At 35.4% G+C, this 22,755-nt stretch overlaps 1 protein-coding gene across 1 annotated transcript in view; it reads right to left on the bottom strand.

Moving 5' to 3' along the window:
- Nucleotides 1-22,755, bottom strand: part of Lrrc9 (leucine rich repeat containing 9) — a 93,260-nt gene that overhangs the window by 16,571 nt on the left and 53,934 nt on the right. Inside the window, exons 19-26 of the mRNA XM_048362117.1 lie at nucleotides 20,879-21,004; nucleotides 18,359-18,493; nucleotides 16,708-16,885; nucleotides 14,837-15,057; nucleotides 11,591-11,713; nucleotides 3,178-3,308; nucleotides 2,031-2,139; nucleotides 1,577-1,716 (exon numbers count right to left, since the gene is read on the bottom strand). Of these exons, the coding sequence (XP_048218074.1) occupies nucleotides 1,577-1,716; nucleotides 2,031-2,139; nucleotides 3,178-3,308; nucleotides 11,591-11,713; nucleotides 14,837-15,057; nucleotides 16,708-16,885; nucleotides 18,359-18,493; nucleotides 20,879-21,004 (1,163 nt within the window). The remainder of the gene's footprint in view (nucleotides 1-1,576; nucleotides 1,717-2,030; nucleotides 2,140-3,177; nucleotides 3,309-11,590; nucleotides 11,714-14,836; nucleotides 15,058-16,707; nucleotides 16,886-18,358; nucleotides 18,494-20,878; nucleotides 21,005-22,755) is intronic.

The raw sequence follows: 22,755 nt of genomic DNA, 5'->3' as shown, positions 1-22,755 counted from the left end.
ACAGATGGGACGTTGAAAGTAGTTACAACTGTGATATAACAATCGTTTCCATAACATGGAGTTCATTTCACTTAGCAAGATGATATGATCTTATGCTTAGAGTATCCTAAAAAATCCACCAAAATCTACTTGAACTAACAAAGCAAAGTCACAGACAAAATAGTTACAAAAATCAACTGAATTTCTAAAACAAAAGTAAATAATCTAAAAGTAAAATGAAGAAAACAATTGCATTTGCAATAGTATAAGACAGGATAAAAATACTTCAGAATTTAATGAACGTGAAAATTTTGCACACAGAAAGCTACAAAGCATAGTTTCAGAAAATATTAATGAAAACATTAAAGACTTATGAACCATTTAAAGTTAATGTTTGTGTATACTGTGAGGTCTAAATCCATGTATTCACATGTGAAAATCCACTTATTTAGAACCTTATCCTTTCCCCCACTGAATTACTTTGACACTTTTGCTAAAAATAAATTAGCCATATATGTAAGGGTGAGTTCCTGAATTTACACTATTTCAATGAACCATCTTTTCCACTATCAGGTTGATTTAATCACTATATTTTAATAATAAATTTTGAAGTCAGGGATTAAGAATATGTATAAGTAAAATGTTCATATAGCTTTAGTGGTAGCCTCAAAGTAGAAACAACTCAAATCCATCAATGATAAACATTTTATCATGTTATCCATGTAATAGGATACCATTCAGCAGTGAAATGAAATTAATTGCTGACACTTGGAACAACACAGATAATATCAAAACATATGGTAAGTGAAAAGACCAGGCATAAAACAGTACTTAGTATGTAATTTCAAACTTAAGAAATTCTAGAATTATAGGGATAGAGCAAGGATGTGGGTGAAAGGGACAGAGCAGAGAAATGAGGGAATTTTTTGTGATGGGAATTTTTTTATTTTGATTGTGGTAAGGATTGTATGACAATACATTTCCTAGGATGCATTAGGTTATACACTTACACTGATGAATTTTTATCATATGCAAACTGTAATTCAATAAAGGTGAAAACAAAAGGAATGTTCTTTGTTGGAAAAACTAGAGAAGTATTCTGACTTGATTTGAGTGTTTGTATGTTTGTGTATATATGTTGTGTATATATGTGTATGTATGTCTATATGTGTTCATATTTATGTGTATAGGGAAGTGGATAGTATGTCCTCATTTCTTAAAGAAAACTTTGTGATTCTGCATGGTGCTGAGGATATTCAGTATCCTAAAATTTAATTTAGAAATAAAAAAGAATGTTGAAAACATACTGAGTGAAGTGTTCCTTTGTGGCATGAAAATGTTCTAGAATAAGGTTGTGGCAATGGATTATACAATTGGTGAAATTTTCCCTTCTATACAGCATAAGTATGAAATAGAGGAAGCAAGGGAAAATGACTAAAAGATTCGTTTTAGTATCTTTTTCTTTGTGAATTTTTTTTGGCATGTTACCCATTAAGTAATTATTAAGATAAGTAAAATGTATACACTGGAATATGCTACTTCTTTTACATTCCCAACCAAGGTAATGTGTAATTGTATACTAGTAAAAGAATAGTACCTATTTGTTTTTGAAGGTCCTTGCTGCCCATAGCCACTTGAAGGCACTTTCTGGTAGAGCAGTTGTCTGTTGGTTAAGTGAGCCTGAGACTTTCCTCTAGGTAGGATTGATTCAATATGGTTATAGTTGAGACATAAGACCTACAGAAACAATAACTTATTAACCAACTATAATCTATTAAGTAAAATGACTAATGGATAATACCTGGAATATACAACATACTTAAATTATATATTAGTTTTTGAAAATAAAAAAAATTTATATCCCAAATGATTTATATTTGAGTATTTTTGTGTGTATGCTGGTCATGGAACTTGAACTCAGGGGTTAGGCACTGTTTTGCCTAAAGCTTTCTTTATCTTAGTAACATTAGAATTCATTTAATCCAAAACAAAGAAGATTACAACTTGTACTGAAAACTTTGAAAGAAAACATGGATTTGTGTGCCACTCACCTGTATATTAGGAAGATAGATGAGTCCACTAAATGAGGTCAGATTATTGTTCTGAAGATTCACATTAAACACATTTAGAAACTGGTCAACTGGAATCAAATCGACAGTTCTGAATTTAGACAAAGTAAATAGTTACTATTACTACTACTACTATTGTTTATTTTTGCCAGTCCAGGGGCTCTTGAACTCAAGGCTTAGGTACTGACCTTGAGCTTCTTTGTGCTCAAGGCTAGCACTCTACCACTTGAGCCATAGCACCACTTCCAACTCTATTGAGTAGTTTATTGGAGATTAAAGTGTCATGGGGACTTTTCTGCCTGCTCTGGCTTTAACTGCAATCCTCAGATCTCAGCTTCTAAGTAACTAGAATTACAGGTGTGAGCCACCAGCACCTGGAAATAGTTATTTTAACAGGACAGAAAAATATTGGAAAAGATGACTTCTACTATATATAAAACTCCCCAAAGCATTATTTTTAAAAAGCCATCAACTAACAAATTCAATAGCAAGGAAACACTTTAATTTAAAATGTAAGAGTTAAATGTTCAACTAAATATATTTTTGCCTTGCACTTGGTAGGCGCTCTATCACTTGAGCCACACCTCCAGTCCTTTTTGCTTTATTTATCAGTTTGGAGCCTGAATATAACACTACATTCACATCAATCATATCTGTGTTTGAGGATGCATGGTTAAAAGTGTTAGGTAATTTTTATTAACTTTGATCTTTATAATTTTCTTAGTAAAAATGTAATTGAATTTTTGGTAAATAACTTAACAAAAACAAGAAGCAAATAGAATATGTTTGGTTACAAAAGAAAGAGAGAAACAAAATCTGAGCAAGAAATTGGCAACATTTAAAATCATAGCCTTGGGCTGGGATGTAGCTCAGTGGCAAAGTGCTTGCATAGTTAGTGCAATGTCCTGGGTTTTGGTCCTGTCTCCAGCACCAAAAAAGAAAAGATTGAAATTTTTATTATTGGAGGCTATGATTTTTTTTTCCTTTTTTAATCTTTTCATAGTATGAAATTAGAAGTAGGGAGAATGAATTAATGGGAACCTTTGGAGAAAATCTATAGATATATGAATAAAAGTAATAATAATTTCACATTTAATTATAATAACAAATGTCATATAATGAAATGCACCTGATAGATGATGAAGTCCAGTTTAGTTCTTGCATCTGGGTAAAGTTTGAATGTCCTTGTCGTTCTGCAATCATGTCTGAGGTGAGTCTGCCACCAAACAAATCCTTGGCACTTTCAGTCTCTGGTGGTTCCTGCGTGAGGACATTTAAAAGTGAGATCCTCTCTGGGCACTGGTGGCTTACACCTGTAATTCTAGCTATTCAGAGGAGGGTGATATCTGAAGATTGCAGTTCGAAGTCAGCTCAGGCAAGAAAGTCCATGGGACTCTTCTCCAATTAAACTAGAAAAAGCCAGAAGTGGGAGCTGTGGCTCAAGTGGTAAAACAGTAGCTTTGAGCAAAACCAAAGCTCAGAGACAGTCCCTAGGCTCTCAGAATGGACACACACACACACACACACACACACACACACACACACACACACACACAGAGTGATGCCCTCTCTTACAGATGATCACATCACATGAATTCTATGGTTTCAGACAAAAGTGGGGTGAGCAACTCAGCTAGGGCTTGTCACATCATACAAATAAAACAAATATAAGTGAGCTGAAGGTAGATCAAATAGGGAGCTCAGAACTTCAGGAACGTATCGATACCTTGGGTTTGTTTTGTTTTGTTTATACACAAAGGCTGGGTGCTAGAGAAGCCACTACCCAAAAACATCAGCAAGGAAAAAGCCTGCTTGCTCTAGTCAAAGGAGCAGGAAAGGGGAACATCTTAGAAAACAGATCTACTCCACTTAAATATCACAAGTTAACTGTGGCCTTGTCTCCATGCTCACTAGTGAAAGCAGAATGGACTGCTTAGAGTTTCCCAGCTACAATGAACTCACTTCTTTAACATTCCTCTGTTGACCAGGGATGAGAGGCAGGGCTGAACTTTCATCTCCTAGCAATAGTTTATCATTCTCCCTGAATAGTGTTACAAGGCCACAAGGCTACGTGGGAAACCTCGATTTACGCTTCTGTGCAGTAATAATGAGGTGCCTGTAGAGTGTGAATGAGGCATTTCTGCCTCTTCCAGCCAGGATAAGTCAGTGAAGGCCTCCTAGGAACAATGAGGAGGAGTTCTTCTCTTTCCTGGTCAGAATAAATCAATGGAGGCCTCATTTGGGAAGCAGGTATATTATTACTCCAGTCTGTCAACAGAGGACATTGGGAGACCTTGAATTTCTACCTTTCACCTTACAGCAGCAAAGCGATGCCCGATCTTATTTCTTGAGCATGCAAGAGAGTCTTGCTAAAATGGGAGGTGTAGCATAACACCCAAAATGCACAGAATAAAATAGAACATTCTTCTATCATTCCAAGAATCAAGAAAATCCCAACCTGAGTATGAAAAGACAATCAACACACACTCACTCTAACACAACACACATATTTGTAATTATTTGACAAATAATCCTTACCAAAAAAAGCTTCGACAATGATGACAAAGTTGAAACCAATAAAAAAGTTGAAACTCTCCACAAAGAAATAAAAAACATAAACTGGGAAATAGTAGTTATGAAAAAGGGTGGAGTAGAAATTTTAGACCTAAAAAAATCTAGTCTAAATGGGCTAAGGACCTAAAAAGAGACTTCTCTGAAGAGGAAATGAGAATGGCCAAGAGTCATGTGAAAAAGTGCTCTACATCACTGGCCATAAAAGAAATGCAAATCAAAACAACATTGAGATTCCACCTCACCCCAGTAAGAATGTCTTTTATCAGGAAATCCAATGATAACAAATTCTGGAGAGGATATGGCCAAAAGGGAACTCTCTACTACATTGTTGGTGGGAATGCAAACTTGTTCAAGCCCTCTGGAAAGCAGTGTGGAGGTTCCTAAGAAGGGTAATCATAGAGCTCCCCTATGACCCAGCAGCTCCTCTTCTGGACATCTACCAAAAAGACTACAAGCAAGACCACACTAAAGCCACTGGCATAACTGTTCATTGTAGCACAACTCATCATTGCTTAAATATGAGCCAACTGAGATGCCCCTCAGTAGACTAGTGGATCAGGAAAATGTGGTAAATATACCCAATGGAATTCTATGCCTCTATCAGAAGGAACGACTCTGCCCCATTCATAAGGAAATGGTAGGACTTGGAAAAAAATCATACTAAGTGAAGTGACCCAGACCCCAAAATCATAAACTAGCCTATGGTGTCCCTCACAGGGAACAGCTAGTACATGATTAGGCTAGTCATGGTAGAAGATAAAAATATCCCAATAGCTACACCCATATGACCACATAAGATGATGCCAAGTGAAATGAACTCCATGTTACAGAAACAAGAGTTATACCACTGTTGTAATTATTTTCAACATGCCATGTGAACTCGTACTATTTTTTTTCTTTTTCCTTGTCTGTTTGTTTGACTGACTGGTTTTAGTTTTGTTTCTCTTGTACTCCCTTCCTGTGGCTGTACCCTCGCTACTACTGTATCACATCTGAGTACCCTGGATACTGTTTATATGGGTATTGGAACTGGGGAAGGGAGAGGGAATACCAAAATCGAGAGACAAAGAACAAAAAGACAAACCACTCAAAAAGCAACACTTACAAAACCATTTGGTATAAACCAACTGCACAACTCTTGGGGGGAAGAAGAGGGGGAAAATGAGGGAGGCAGTAACAAGTAAAACAAAAATGTACTCACTGCCTTTCGTATGAATCTGTAACCCAGTATCACACTTTGACAATAAAGAAAAAAAGAAAACAACAACAACAAAAATAGTCTAGCTAGCAGAATGGTGAGAACAGAGGAAACAATCAGAAAAATGGAGCATAGAACAACAGGAGCTATCCAATATGATAAAGGAGAGAAAAAAAGACTTCAAAATGACCTTTGCCTTATCAATACAGACCATACCTGGATTTGAGGGCCACAACAAAATATTTAACATTAATATCATTAGTTTCATAGAAGGGAAGGAGAAACGGGGCAGGATTGAAAAAGTATTTGAGGAAATCATGACTGAAAGTCTTCCAGACTTGGTTAATGATATAAAACTACAGATTCAAGATCCTGAGCCTTGAGCACCAAGAAGCTTAGAGACAGCGCTCAGGACCTGAGTTCAAGCCCCACAACCACCACCACCAACAACAAAATTCCAAGAAGCTTGTAGAAAAGCAAGAGATAAACCAAGGAAACAAGTCCAAACCAAACAAAACAAGTCCACCAAAATAGAATGGCAGACTTAAGCTTTGATATGTCAGTAACTACGTTAAATGTACTTGACCTATATTCACCAATTAAATATAGAAAGTGATAGTGTAAGTAGACAGATATATAGATATAGATACATACAGGTTCATGAAAGATAAACCACTCATAAGACAATATGTTGGAAACTAATTGCACAACTGGGGGTTGGTGGGTTGGGGGGAAGAAGAAGGGAGAAAAATGAGGGAGGGGTTAATAAGTATGACAAGAAATTTGCTTACTGCCTTATGTATGTAACTGTAATCCCTCTGTACATCACCTTGGCAATAAAATTAAATTAAAAAAGATAACCCAACTGTATTTTCTTCAAGAAACCTCAAATAGGAACCCTTCTCCATTGTTGGTGGGAGTGCAAATTAGTACAACCACTTTGGAGAACAGTATGGAGGTTTCTCAAAAAGCTCAATATAGACCTACACCCAGCCATACCACTCCTAGGCATCTATCCTAAACAGCAAAACCCAAGATATCAAAAGGACATTTGTACTTCCATGTTTATCGCAGCACAATTCACAATAGCCAAAATTTGGAAACAACCCAGATGCCCCTCCACAGATGAATGGATCCAAAAAATATGGTACTTATACACAATGGAATACTACATAGCGATTAGGAATGGTGAAATATTGTTATTCGCAGGGAAATGGTCAGAACTCGAACAAATAATGTTGAGTGAGACAAGCCTAGAACACAGAAAACAAAGGGGCATGATCTCCCTGATATATGACTGTTAACAAAGGGAGATGGAGAGACAGTAGAGACCAAGTCTGTGAACACTGTATATGTGCTTGATACATTGTATATTGCATATGGGTCTACCTGACCTAGACAAGGGATGGGAAAACAGGTTGTAAGATATCACAAGAAATGTACACACTGCCCTACTATGTAACTGCACCCTCTTTGCACAACACCTTGTAAAAAAAATTTTATGTTCAATTAATAATAAAAAAAATTAAAAAAAAAGAAACCTCAAATAAAATGATAGAGATGAAAAATTAAAGAAAAAAGCACAAGATATACCATCAACATCAGTCAAAAATATGAGGACTGGTTATATTAACATTATAAAGTAGATTTCAAAGCAAAGAGCATTACCAGAGAAGAGAGAAGCATATTATCTAATGATAAATGGACCAATCCACCAAGACATAATAATCCTAAACAACAGAGTACAGAAATGTGAAGCCATATTCCTAATTGTATATAGTAAACTAACATGCTTTTCTTTTGAGGTACTCTGAAGCTATAAAGTTCCTAAACAGTTGTTTTTATAAGGTGATAATCTTGAGTAATCTATATGGATCTGATTCAAGGAACTGCAAGTCCTTAAAGCAAATCTGAAGCTTCCTGAAGCAGATGAGTAGGTATATGGAGAGGAGGTTTGGTCCATGACTGCATTCTATTCTTCCTATAATGTTCTCTTTGTGATGGCCTACCTATGGATTGCTTAGGCAGTACATAGTTGTCTGTCTATCTATCTATCTATCTATCTATCTATCTATCTATCTATCTATCTATCTGTATTTTGCTAGTTTTTATTTTCTGGTTGAATCATAAATAACAGTCTTAAAGTAAATTTTGTTGTTGTTTTTGCTGGCACTGGGGATTGAACTGAAGTCCTTGGGCTTGACTCTTGTGCTCAAGGCTGATACTCTACCACTTGAACCATACCTCCACTTCTGTCTTTTTGTTAGATAACTGGAGGTAGTCTCATGGACTTTTCTGCCTGGGCTGGCTTCAAACTTCAATCTTCAGATCTCAACTCCCGATTAGCTAGGATTCCTGGCATGGAACACTAGCAACCTACTCAAACATAAGTTTCAAAAATGTATTTATTCTGTCTTACAAATATTTTAAGATGTTTTTGCAGTTTTGACAATTATACAAACAATATTTGATTGGTGTTCTTTTAAATCAAGAGTTGGGAAACTTTTTCTGTGTTTGTCCTGTGAAGAGTCAGTCAATACTTTGTGGGCAACAGACACTCTGTGGTGAGTATTTACTTCTGTCTTTGTAGAATGAAAGCAGACATCAGCTATTTATAAAAAAAAATAGGCATAAATGTATTCTAATAAAATTTTATTACAAAACAGGTGGCAGGACACATTTGGCCCCAGAGCCATAGTTTGCCAACCTATTTTAGACAAATAATTTGAACTTGACCTATACAAAACTGAAAAATCGTTTGGTTTGCATTCACTCAAACTCCCTCCTCTTGCCATATCTCACAAGACTTCATATATGAATATACATTGCTAATGCAAAATTAATCTATTTAAGATAGAAGGACTTAGGAAGAAGGGATATAATGAAAGCATGATACCCTAATAACTCTTCAGTTCTTTGCTGTCCATGTCTTCCCTTAGTTTCCAAAGAAAGCAGTGTGACTATATTTCTAGAAAGTTTTGGACAGATTGACAATGAGGCATAGTTGTTCATGATTTACTATTAAAGAGTCATCACATCATTTGGATTGAGTCACTTAAAGTTCCTTGTGCTTATCTATAAATGGTTTGACCTTATGTCATTTCCAAAGTCCTTTATGTATCAACAATTCTAGAATTAGGTTACTCCTTTACTTACTCCATGGCATCTTTCCTATTTATGTATCCTAAGTAAAATGAGAAGTCTCAGATTTCCTTGCTTTCTTTACTGTTATACTTTAAGCAATCTGTATGCCTTTGATTTGAATGGCCAACTCCTTTCAAATTACTTTTAAGCTTAAAATAATGTAACTTTTCATATCCATAGTTAGTCTTGTGATTTCACTGCCTGACGTCTCCAGTCAGGTAAGTGACTATCATATAAAACTTGGTGTACCTAATATTACTCATCTTATTCCTGAAAACAGCTTTTCTTTCTCTACTTATATCCTGTTATCTTTTTTTGGCATAGACTCAAACCTTGGACACATCTTTTTTTTTTTTTTTTTTTTTGGCCAGTCCTGGGCCTTGGACTCAGGGCCTGAGCACTGTCCCTGGCTTCTTCCCGCTCAAGGCTAGCACTCTGCCGCTTGAGCCACAGCGCCGCTTCTGGCCGTTTTCTGTATATGTGGTGCTGGGGAATCGAACCTAGGGCCTCGTGTATCCGAGGCAGGCACTCTTGCCACTAGGCCATATCCCCAGCCCCTGGACACATCTTTTACTCTTCTTTATCCTTGCTCTTAGGCTGGCAAATTCTGTCAGTTTTCCCTAGTATTTCTCATATTTTTCAGCAGTTTTAAAAGTCACCTCCTGTTTCAGGTTCTTATCCCTTCACCCCTAGACTATTCTAGTAGTCACTACTGTGCTTCTCATGGACAGTATAAATACCACTGTGAATGAAATTTCTTAATATGTAGTTCTGATTATATTATTACACTACTTGAAAATCTTCAATGCAATTTCCATTGCCTTCCATATGGCTGGTCTAGTCTTCAAGTACCTTTACTAGTTCATGTATTTATGTTATACCTCATGGCACAAAGAACTTCTAGCAGCTTACAGGAAGCACACATAACCAAAGTATAAGTTATTTAAATAAGGAAGATTAAGATCTACAACAATATAAGATATGAGATAAAAATTAGGGTTAGGGCCAGAGAGACTAAGATCCCATTGAGTTTCTATCATTAAATCATAAATTTAAATGAGGAAAGAGGTGGCACTGTTCAAAAAGAAATGTACTCATTAACCTTATCTGTAACTCCTCTGTACATCACCTTTACAATAAATTTGATCCTTAGTTTCTAAGTATTAAATCTATTTTCAGGGAGCAGAACCAATATTCTTTTCCTATACTTAGCTCTGAAATTTGTTTCCCCTATACTTATTTCATATTATTCTAAGTGAGAGCACAATGAAATAGAAGAAATCTCAATCTACCTTCAAAAGATGATTTTTGAAACATCTCTCAATGAAAGCTACTGGACAATAAAACAAAACCTACTGGACAATATTTTAGAGAGTTAGTATTTATTGCAGAATGTTTTTGACTCTCCATTTGGAGGAAGGCTCTGAAAAAAGAAGGTCCTGAAAAGAGGAAGGCTAAGATTAGAAATCTTTTTTTGGGGGTACCTCAGAGTACTAAATAATCAAGAAGTATTTCAGTTTCTATAAAACCTTATGAGTTTTGTTGTTTGATTGAGGTATGGACTATTGTATAGGGAAACTTGTTATTCTTCATACATCTGTCATACACTCACCTTGTTACAAGGACACAAAAATCTCTATATGTTACAGCACCCATGTCTTCAAATGTTGCTTCTGTATTGAGTCCTAAATTCGGTGCCTTTCATGACAACTTTTAGTAATATTACCATAACAAAGTACATTTGTTGGTTTAAATATATTATCCTTAACAACTATGTTTTCCCAGGATATAGGAAAATGTTTTTAGGCCCAAGAAGGTAAGTTTTTCTATACCATTCTATGAACTTGTGTCATTTACACTTTGTTTACAGTGCTGGGGATCAAACCCAGGGCTTCACATATGTCAGGCAAGCACCCTGCCACTGATCTATGTTCTGGCCCTTTTTCTTTACTTTTTATTGTTTGTTTGTTTTTGTTTTGGCCAGTCCTGGGCCTTGGACTCAGGGCCTGAGCACTTTCCCTGGCTTCTTTTTGCTCAAGGCTAGCACTCTGCCTCTTGAGCCACAGCGCCACTTCTGGCCATTTTCTGTGTATGTGGTGCTGAGGAATCGAACCCAGCGCTTCATGTATAGGACGCAAGCACTCTTGCCGCTAGGCCATATTCCCAGCCCTTTCTTTACTTTTTAAATGGGTACAAATGTAAAACATTATCTTTTCTCCTTTTCTATCTCAATTTAGTCCATAACAAATTTGCCAGATTAAAAAAAGATTGTAAAGTCCAGATTTAAAATGAGGTCTGCAGACCTAGTTTTTTTTTTTTTTTTTTTTTTTTGGCCAGTCCTGGGCCTTGGACTCAGGGCCTGAGCACTGTCCCTGGCTTCTTCCCGCTCAAGGCTAGCACTCCGCCACTTGAGCCACAGCGCTGCTTCTGGCCGTTTTCTGTATATGTGGTGCTGGGGAATCGAACCTAGGGCCTCGTGTATCCGAGACAGGCACTCTTGCCACTAGGCTATATCCCCAGCCCCAGACCTAGGTTTTAATAAGCATAGTAAGTAAAGTGATTAGGACCTATGACTATGTAGAATTTACAGCTTGGACCAAATGTGATGAGTCATAAAACAACTTACAATTGAGATTCCATCCAAAGCTTTCAGTTCTGGAAGATGAAATATTACAAACAACCGGTAGTTTTCTTGATTCCATATAATAATGTTTCCATACAAGTCTAGGATGACCAAGTTGCATAAAGTCTAGGTAATAAGGTAATAACATACACTGATTATATATGTATATGGTCATATATGTGTGTTTTTAAATATATTCAAGAAGTAGAAATCTTTGAACTTTAATATTTGATCTATAATTTCATAGAATTTGAGTGATTTTAAGTATACATAAAGTGGAAGGGTTATCCTTTCAATCACTAAGGTTATGATTCTGGGTAATATTTCTTTGGTCTTTGTTATATGATCAGAATTCCCTTTAGAATACTGGTATTAAATGCTTTATCTATCAGTAGTTAAGACTTGGAACTGTGATATATTTAAGGCAATATACTTTGTGGAATAGTAACTTATTTAAATGGTATATTTGTATGCTGTATGTAAACAGATAAAATCAAAGAGATAAAGCTGAAGTGCACTTGGCTTCTGAGAAGGTAGAAGAATGATTCTTTAGGGGAAATGTGTTTTCTTGCTAGGTCAGACAAGTTGATATATTTCACAGTGATACTCACAAGACAAGATGTTGGAAATGAACTTTACAACTTGGGGGGGTGGGGATTGTCAGGGGAGGGAAAATGAGAGAAAATTGAGGGAGTGGGTAACAATGTTGGACAACAGATGTATTCATTACTTTACGTAGGTAACTGTAACCACTCTGAACTTCACCTTGACAATAAAATTAAATTAAAAAAAAAAAGAAATCCTGAGTAGGTGTGGCTAGGAAAGGTTAAATTAAGAGGGAGTAAATATACAAGTAAATAGGTTCATTCTGTTGCTGATGTTGATGATGAGGTTGCCTCTTTGGCTTTAGAAGTGATACTGGGGAACCCAATCTGGGAGGAGGCTGAATGCTATGGAAAGACAGGAAATGAATGCAAGGTTTTGGTAGGGAGATAAAGTTCTAGAAAAAAATAGAGGTCAGTATGAGACTCTCAGTGTAAGAAAGTGGCCACTGACTTTAAAAAACAATGACATCACACATTGCATTTGAAGCGAATTCCTATTCTACACTGTAGAAACAGTCTACTTTGTTCCAACATTTGATAAAGCTTGTAACAAATTTGAATTAGTAGTTTTTTTTTTCTTTCTTTTCAGTCTTGATCTCAGGGCCTGTGAGCTGTCTTTGAGCTTTTGTGTTCAAGGTTATTGCTCTACTACTTTGAGCCACAGACCATTTCTGGCTTTTTGGTGATTAATTGAAGACAAGAGTCTTATGGATTTTCCTGCCTGGGCTGGCTTTGAATAGCAATCCTCAGCCCAGCTTAGTGGTTTCTTTAAAGAGAGAAAAATCTGAGTAAAAGTGACCAGAAAGAGTTGGAATCACTGATAACAATGGAATTCGCCCTGCCAGGATGACTCCTTAGAAATGAACATGTAATGCATAAAATGAATGGACAGATGAATTGAACAGATACTTCAAATGGAAACCTAGGAATGGTCAAGAAACACATGAAATGTCCAACATCTTCGGCTGAGAATGTGGTTTAGTGGTAGAATGTTTGCCTAGTATGCATGAAGCCCTGGGATCGATTCCTCAGTACTACATAAACAGAAAAAGCCAGAAGTGGCACTGTGGCTCAAGTGGTAGAGCACTAGCCTTGATCACAGAGAGGCTCAGGGACAGAGCCCAGGCCATGAGTCAAGCCACAGAACCAGCAAAACACACACACACACACACACACACACACACACACACACACATACACGCGCACACACACACAAAGAGAAACATCCCATGTCATTGAGATCCCATTTCACTCCACTCAGAAAGGCCATCAATGATAAAGCAACAACAAATGTTGGCAATACTTCAGGGGAAAAAGAACCCTTACATATACACTGTAGGTTGGAATGTAAATCGAATTAGTGCAGGCACTGTGGAAATCAATATAAAGATTCCTCAAAAGAATAAAAATAGAACCAGGGTAGTCACGGGTGTGTGGCTCCAGAAAAACACTGGCTGAGGAAAACCTAGAATGCTCAGGCTGCATATAGCTTAAGGTAATGGAGGACTGAGAGCTCAGTATCAATTAAGTTGTGAAATATGCATAGGAAGTTTTGACCAGCCTTGGTCAAAACTGCACGTAATAAATCTGTGAACCACACAGGCTAACCATACTGTATTATCCAACTATACCACTCCTGGGTACATACCTAAAAGAATTTAAACCAGGTAACTATATGTTTACAATAGGCAAGTTATGAAATTAGCCTACACACTCATAAATAAATAATTAAAAATGTGGTATAGGGCTAGGAATTTGGCCTAGTGGTAGAGTGCTTGCCTCATATACATGAAGTCCTGGGTTCAATTCCTCAGAATCACATATATAGAAAAAGCTAGAAGTGGCACTGGGGCTCAAGTGGTAGAGTGTTATCCTTGAGCAAAAAGAAGCTGGGGACAGTGCTTGGGCCCTGAGTTCAAGCCTCAGGACTGGCAAAAACAAACAAACAAAAAAAAGTGGTATATGTGAATGCTGGAGTAAAATGTAATTATGTCACTTTTAGAAAATAGATGGAACTGCAAATTGTTAAGTGAAATAAGCAAGATGCTAGACAAGTATCACATGTTTTCCCTCACATATAGAGTTTAGAGAAGAGAAAAGAACATGAAAGTAAAGGAGATCTGAATGGGGGATATAAGAGGGTAGTGGAGACGGATACAAAGTATATCACATGACTATAAGGAAATGGCACAAGGAAACTCCTTTGTACAATTAACTAGTAAAGTTAACCAGAAAGTTATCAGATTAGAAGATTGGTGTCATTATAGTTATACTCAAAGACACATAAACATATATGCATGCATACATATGTTAGTAAATATATTAGTGATATATTACATATATTAGTAAATATATATGATATATTTACCAAAATATATGTTAATAACTGCTGTTATATAATATTAACATAATACATAAAATATCTAATATATTAGTATAACATAGATTATTATAAATATATAATACAATATTTAGTAGAATATAATTTACTAACATATATTTTAATAACTAATATTACACTTAATATAATTTTCTTCCTTGTATTTTTCTACATTTTCAAAATTCAGTTTGTATGCATACATTGTTTCATAATACAAACAATCAATGTTTTTAAATGCAAAAAGTTACTACCCCAGATAGTCACCTTTAGATTGTAGATCTCTTGATTGAGAGCAATATAGTTATTGCTTATGTATAATTCAATCAGTGTAAAAGTTTTTTGTAAACCACTCAGTGAAGTGATTCTGTTGTTCTCAAGAGAAAGGAAGTGAAGATGAAGCATGTTTTCAAATGTATGTTTTTCCAGGCCAGTGAGGAGATTATTATTTAGGCTGAGACGGGTTAATTTAGTTAGCTTGGAAATGCCTAAAATAATAAGCACATTCAAGAAAAGATTCAGACATAACTGCAAGGTAATTTGAAAATTAACTGACTGATCATTTTTACTTGTTTCTCTTAGAAACTTAGGAAATACGTTCACATGGCTCAAGGCTTATGGAATAATAAATCTCATTTCTTTTCTTCTCTTTTTTTTAAGGATAGAATTAAATCCTGCATATGAAGTCTCATTCCATGCATCAAATTCTAATTTTGGAATTTTGGACTTCCAAGAAGATTCATTCTTTTTAGGTGTTAAGAAAAAGTCCTTAGATGCTAAAAAACAATTGGGTAAACCTTTTCTTTCAAGTAACATTAATATGATATAATTAACTTTTTAACGCTCACAGCACCAAGTTCAAAATAATCATCTGTCCTCATTTGAAAGCATTAGTGATAAGAAACTAGATTATGACACTCTGAAATGCATTACTCACAGAATCTGCTGCATTAAAGAGAATTTAGAAAATAGAAAAGGAAAATTTAGCCTAATCCTCCTGTATGCCTAAAAGTACTTTTAAGACAGAATATCTATCTAGAATATCTATCTAGAATATCTATCTAGAATATCTATCGTATCAGAATCAGAATTATCTATTATGTACTACATAGTTGCAGGATAATGCAGAACTCTTCTTTTCTCCCCTCTTCCTCTCAATTTCCCTCTCTTTCTTTCTTGAACTTGTGATCGTCCTACCTCAGCCTCCCAAATGATGGGGTAATAGAAGTCTACCACTACCTTGTTTAAGATAAGAATTTTGTAGTCATAGTGGATTTCAAATGTATCACTATTAGATTTGAAACCAGAAAATGTATATAACTTCTGAGCCTAAACTTCGTTATCTGTACAACAGGCATGCTGAAATCTACTTCTGTGAGGTTATAGAATTAAATGGAATGATTTTTGAGTACATCAAAAAATCACATTCAACTTCATTAATGATCTCAGATTGAGATCATTAAAGAATGATAAGAATAAAAGCTAAGAGGAGCCAGAAAATATTTAGTATATTTCCTTTAAATGCTACATTTTTGGTCTGCAGATAAATATAAGCCAAAATGCAATGAAGAATCTTGAAAATTTGGTGAGATAAGGGAGAAAAAGTCTCTTGTACACTCTGGCTCAGAAAGGTATGTTTTAATATTGAACTTTAAGTAGTCAAATAAAATATACTACTCTATTATTATTGGGGCATGGTTAGAGTGCTTAATTGTATGTGGATCCATATAAAAGGTTGTGTTTAGTATATATGATTTTTCATCCCTAGTGGTATATAATTTTCATTTTGGGTAAAAGCCTTAAAATTTCCAAATAGAACTTTAAGTTTATATTTTGTAAAATGAACAGAATTGTTAGGTATTTTTCCAAACATACTCCACTCATCCATGCATTTGGCTTTGCAGACCAGCATGAACAATCTAGCTACATTCGCTACACATTTTGTTATAGAGAAGAGAAACAGGAGGTAAAAGTCAGCTTGCCGGCTCCACTAAATTAGGAGTTCACCCCAGATTCTATCCATGTCTATTTAGAATTCTCTGCTGCGAATCATCTTGAAAGTTCTGTCCTCACTGTTCTATCTTTGCTCTTATTCAGACATCCATATTGAAAGACTTCAGTGCTTCTGCATACCTTACCTTCTATCTTTGAGATGCAGTTTCCATCTAATGTGAGCTCTTCCAAGTTAACACAGGATTCCAAGCCTTCTATTTTAGTGAGATTATTATTGCTGAATGATGCCCATTTCAAATTTTCCAATTTTTCTAAATTGGTGATTTCAAAGAGATGTTGTCCATCTAAATTTAAGGCAGTTATCTATACAATAATTCACATTGTATGTTACTTCTGAATCTTGTAAGCAAATTATTAGATGCTATTAGATTTAAAAAGCTAACAAAATAATTCAAATATAATACACAAATGTTAAATAATTCTTTCAAGACATAAAGGTATGGTTTAGTTCTTTTTTTAAAAAGTTAACATTTGACAAGATTGTAAGTCCTCAGGACTTTTATGTTAGTCTGGACACAGTAATGTGCTATTCAGATTCCCATTTGTACCAAGGTCTTGTTGCAGTTGGCAGCTGGCAGTTATCCTTCAGGGATAACCTCAGCTGCAGATAGGCACCTTGTCCAAGTCACATTCCATCTCAGGTTGGCTCATAGCCAATGCTGGAGAGATATCAAGGCCTCAGCATCTCATCCCATCTTGGGACAAATTTAAAGGCTATCCTAATTCCAGAACTCCACATGGGTTCAGCCAATGTTGTATTTGGGCCTGCAATTGGAGCTTACTATCAAAATATATCCCATAATAAAATAATGCCACTAACATTTTTCATTTTCAAGAGCTTCTTTTAGTCTAGCTCCTATCTCTATAGTCTCTTTTCCAAGGTTCTAACTGGTTCTAGAAAGAATTTGGGTATATTCACGTAACTGTGTGTTGCCACATGAATTTCAACTTTTTCTCTAGCTCTGAGCCTTTAAAATTGGCTGGCCTACTGTGACATGTTATTGGAATCTACCCTTTGGTTTACAGTGAGCCTTTAGCCTAAACTTCTGATGGCATGGCAATTATAATTGAGGACTAGCTCCTATGACATAAAAAAAATCCGTAACTTAAACTTTCTATTTTATTTTTTGAAACATGGCATATTTCTTGTGCACTTTTTTCTAAAAAATTATCTTTTAAACTATTTCCAACATTATCAAAGCAAATCCAGCAAATTAAAATTATATATGTAAGGTATACAACTTGGTATAGCTATATTGTAAACACTACATAATCTCCATTATATTTATAGGTGTTGTTGGTCAAGGAGTACAAAGTTACAAGCACAAAAGATAAATTCTGAAAATCTAATGAACAGTATTATAACTAAAATTAAAAATACTATAATGCACACTGCAAATTTCCTTCTTTTTTTGCCAGTCCTGGGCCTTGGACTCAGGGCCTGAGCACTGTCCCTGGCTTCTTTTTGCTCAAGGCTAGCACTCTGCCACTTGAGCCACACCGCCACTTCTGGCTGTTTTCTATATATGTGGTGCTGGGGAATCGAACCCAGGGCTTCATGTGTATGAGGCAAGCACTCTTGCCACTAGGCCATATTCCCAGCCCCTGCAAATTTCCTAAGAAAATTCTTCTTAAAGGTTCCTTTCCTATTTTATTTTATTTTAATTGCATCTCTTTCAATTTTCTGACTCTTACTTATGAACACAAGTCAAAGCTAAATAAGAAAATCAATTTAAATTTAGTCTTTTCATTAATTTGAAAAGCATTAGACTTTACCTTTAGGTGCCAGTTTCCACTTAGATGTAAATATGGTCCTAACTTTGAAGTCTGTGTCAGAATTTTGGCAGTAGGCCATATACTAAGTATGCGTGGTCTCTCCTCTTTAGAACTAGAATGCTGCAAGAGAGATAACTAATAAAATAATAAACATACGATGAATAAAAGAAAGATAATATAGATGTTCACTTATATACAGTTAAAAAAGTTTTGCTTCCCAGAGATGAATAGCCCAATAAGTAGAATGTTTCATTTGCCTTAAAATATTTTCAATATCCACATAATTTTAATCATTCTTTTTAATTGTTTTTGAAAATATTGAACCATTACAAGGTAACATTTATACAACTTCAAAGGAATTACTGCAATACAGACACTATAAATCAATTCATAAACCATTTTACCACCTAAAATACTACTAGTATCCTTAATCTCATTACAGGCCCTCATCCTAAGCCTCTCCTCTTCTTCCTCTTAGATGTAATCCCTTTGTCATTTTTTCATTCACTTAGTTTCTCTGTTTGTATCAATAACCCATTTATCATTGAATCTTGCATATATTTGAGCTTTACATAAACTGAATGATATGTACTTTTTAATAATATACTTTTTTGGCTTAACATCTTATTTATAAACTTTATTTAGGCTTATGTCTGTAGCTGTAGCTTATTCATATATCGCTGCTATGTAATACTAATTCTTAAGTTCCTGACCATGAACATTGGTGTTAACTGGGTTTGTTGGTTTGCTTATTTATTTATAATGTTATGAACTCCTATATGCAAGAATTTATTTACAGTGTGTGAGGTTTTGAGGTGTGTATATGTATGTAATAATGCCCACTTATTTTTACAATCTAATTGTAACAACTATAATTGTTATTTTATATTTCTGCCGAAATGTGATATTGTTTAAATATCAAGACAAGTTTTTTGGCAACAGGAAAAACTGGAAATAGATACATTCTTATGATTTTAATATTTATATTCCTGAAAATTAATGTGATTAAAAATCATTTCCTAAGTTCATTGCCTGTTACAATTTCCCCTTCATTGAGCTGTCTATTAAAATAATTTGCCTCAATGTTTTTCAGCTGGTTGTCTTTTTCCTTATAAATTCTGAATATACAAACATTGTATTTTGACACTTGTGTTCAAATTTCTGTTTCTAGAATGCATCTTGTTTTTCTTTTTCGTTTTACTTTTCTTATGATGGCTTTTAAGGGAAAGAAATATCAGCTTTAATGAAGACAAAAGCTATTTTTTATGGTGTATGTTCTTTGCAACTGGCCTAATGAAGCATTCCGCAATTCAAGGACATAATAATAATCCATGGTAATTTTCTGAAAGAGTTTTGGTGTTGGTTTTTGCAGTAAAGGTCTTAATAACATACATGTCTCCCCATCTTTTGTTAAGTAGTTTCTCTGGTCAGCAAAGACAGTTCTGTTATTTATCCACAAACTTTTGGGTCTCTATTCTCTTCTATTGGTCTGTTTTCTAACTCAGTGTTATTATCCTATAGTCTTAAAATATTTAAGTAGATTTTGATCCCTGGCAGAGTAAATCTTCAAGTCTTCTTCAGGTTTATTATGTTTTTATCAGCAAAATTTTTCCTCATTTTTTATAATAGATCTAAAACTATATTGTACATTCTTTCAGGAACTAATATACAAGTATTCCATGATAGCTAGACTAAATACATATACTTAGGACTTTTTGGATAAAGTATAGCTTTCCATTTTCCCACAGCTCTGGGAATCAAATCCCAAGACCTCATCTGCCTGGGTAAGCATTTTACCTGTGAGCTAAAGTATAGCAGCTTCAAACCCAAACAGGGATCTTTTTATTATTTTTAATGCTGGTAATAGGGCTTGAACACAGGGACTGGGCTCTATCCCTGAGATTTGTCACTCAAGGACGGCAGTCTACCATTTGAGCCACACTTCATTTCCATCTTTTTGGATAACTGGAGATAAGTGTCTCAATGACTTGCCTCCCTGGCCTGGCTTCAAACAGGGATTCTCTGATTGAGCCCTCTGAGTAATAGGATTATAGGCATGAGCCATTGGCACCTGGCCCTAACAGCATTCTTAATCTGTATAATTAAACGCATTTCCTCTCCTAATTGATTTTGTCCTTTTCTGCCAGACACATTTAATGTCAATATTAAGTAATTCACTAAATGAATTGTCAATGCCTCTAAACTTACCTCATCCTCAAAAAGTTGCTTGTTTCCTTTTGGGTCCTATAAAGGACTCTGGTGAGTTCAGGTGACTGGGAAAACAAATGTTACCCTACAGGTATTTTGGGGGTAGTATTCAGGACTGTAAAAAAGCAAGAGAATCTATACTACCAGTTGGTATTAAATGGCAGTACAGTATATTTAAACAGAAAAACAGTCAGTGGCATGATCACTACATCCTAGGAGGAAACACAAAATTTTCAAATCAAATTATAAATATGGGAAATACTAGTTATATGTTCCAAATAGCACAATAAATATTAATGAGTAAAATCTAACCTGACTAATCTTTGTTCCAGCGATAAATTTCATAGCCACTGTTGTTTCTTCTTCAGAAATGGAGAGTCCATCTAAATGTTTAAGAGTTTTTAATCTGCCAATAACACTCAACCTCAATGTAGCTGGCTTGGGAAAAAGAGCAACAAATTAATTTTCACAAAATATTACATGTGGCATGGAAAGGAGTATTTATTCCTTTCCATGTAGATTAAGATTGAGCTTCTTTTACTAGATATGGCTAAAAATAAAGAGTTGGTTTAATCCTCCTTCCCTGTCTCCCTCCCTCACATTTTTTCTTTTTCTTTTCTTGTGCCAGCAATGGAGCTTAAACTCAGGAACTTGGCACTGTCCCTGAGCTTTCTTGCCCAAAGTTTGTACTCTATCACATGAACCACAGGTCTACTTTTGGATTTTTGGTGGTTAACTGTAGATAAGAATCTCACAGACTTTCCTGCCTGGGCTGGCTTTAAACCTTGATCCTTAGATTTCACCACCTGAGTAGCTAGAATTACAGGCATGAGCCACTGGCACTGGGTTTATTCATGTGTATGTGTGTGCGCGTGCGCTAACATTGGGGCTTGAATTCATGGCCTTGCCATTTTTTTTTATTTTTTGCTCAAAGCTAGTGCTCTACCACTTGAGCCATATCTCCACTTATGTCAATACTACTTGCTAGTTTAGTTGGAGATTAGTCAGCCTGGGCTGACTTTGAGCCTCAATCTTCATATTTGAGCCTCCTTAGTAGCTAGGATTAGAGGCACCAGCTAATTCCTTAAATAATACTTGAAACTATAACGGAATCCATATTTTATGGGATGAAGAGGGGAGATCTCATGAGCTGTTGGAAAGTGACCAAAGGAGAAAAGAATTAAAAGAACAACTGTAGCAACTCCTGTTTGTCTAGATCAGAAGTAAGCTAATAACAAGCTTCATGTATGACTCAATATGGATCTCTGTCCTGCACATCTCATTTGGCATCAGGAAGACAGTTGTTCTGTGGTCATCCACAAATTCTGCTTTGCCAAAAGAAAACATCATTCAGTTTTACTAAGCTTAAAAGAAGAAACACCATAAACTTAGCAATATGATCAATTTAATAGAACCAATCATTCTTCACTCTCTTTGAAAATGTTGACTACTGCTTTAGAAATATAATTTAGAAGCAGAGAAGTCTTGAAATTACAAACTTGAGGCTTTTTAAAAACTTGGAAGTTGGGCACTGGTGACTCATGCCTGTAATCCTTGCTACTCAGGCGGGTGAGATCTGAGGATCATAGTTTGAAGCCAACCTAGACAGGAAAGTCCATGAGACTCTTATCACCATTTAGCCATCATAAAAAAAAAATAAAATCTGGAAGTGGAGCTGAGGCTCAAGTGGTAGAGCACCTATCCTTGAGCAAAATAGCTCAGAAACAGTTTGCCTAGGGACTTTGTTCAAGACCTGGGACTGGCATAAAAAGAAAAAAATTTTGAGATACTCCTACGTATATCATTCAAGATTTAATTCACATGTCTTATGAGTATAAAATAATATTTAACCAAACTTCCTTTTTATAAGATGATATAAGCATTGAAATGCAAGATTATGAGGACAAGTGATTTCTGGACTGAAAATAGAGAACAAACAATGCAAAGTGCAAAGTATAACAAGTTCTATTAACTAGAGGTGAAGATAGATCATAAATAAAAATGTTTTCTCCTGAGTAGTATTACTGTAACCACATTATTCTTGGTTCTTGTGTGCCATTACTCATTACAGCAAAAGTTCTGGCACACAGATCTATCAACTCTCTGGACGTCTTGATAATGATAATGATAATGATGATGACATTACTCTAAAAGCAATAATGCTTTCAAACTATTAGAGATTATAAAAC

The sequence above is a fragment of the Perognathus longimembris genome, chromosome 14 (genome assembly GCF_023159225.1).
Source record: "Perognathus longimembris pacificus isolate PPM17 chromosome 14, ASM2315922v1, whole genome shotgun sequence".
NCBI lineage: Eukaryota > Metazoa > Chordata > Mammalia > Rodentia > Heteromyidae > Perognathus > Perognathus longimembris.
This window is presented reverse-complemented; position numbering and strand designations above follow the sequence as displayed.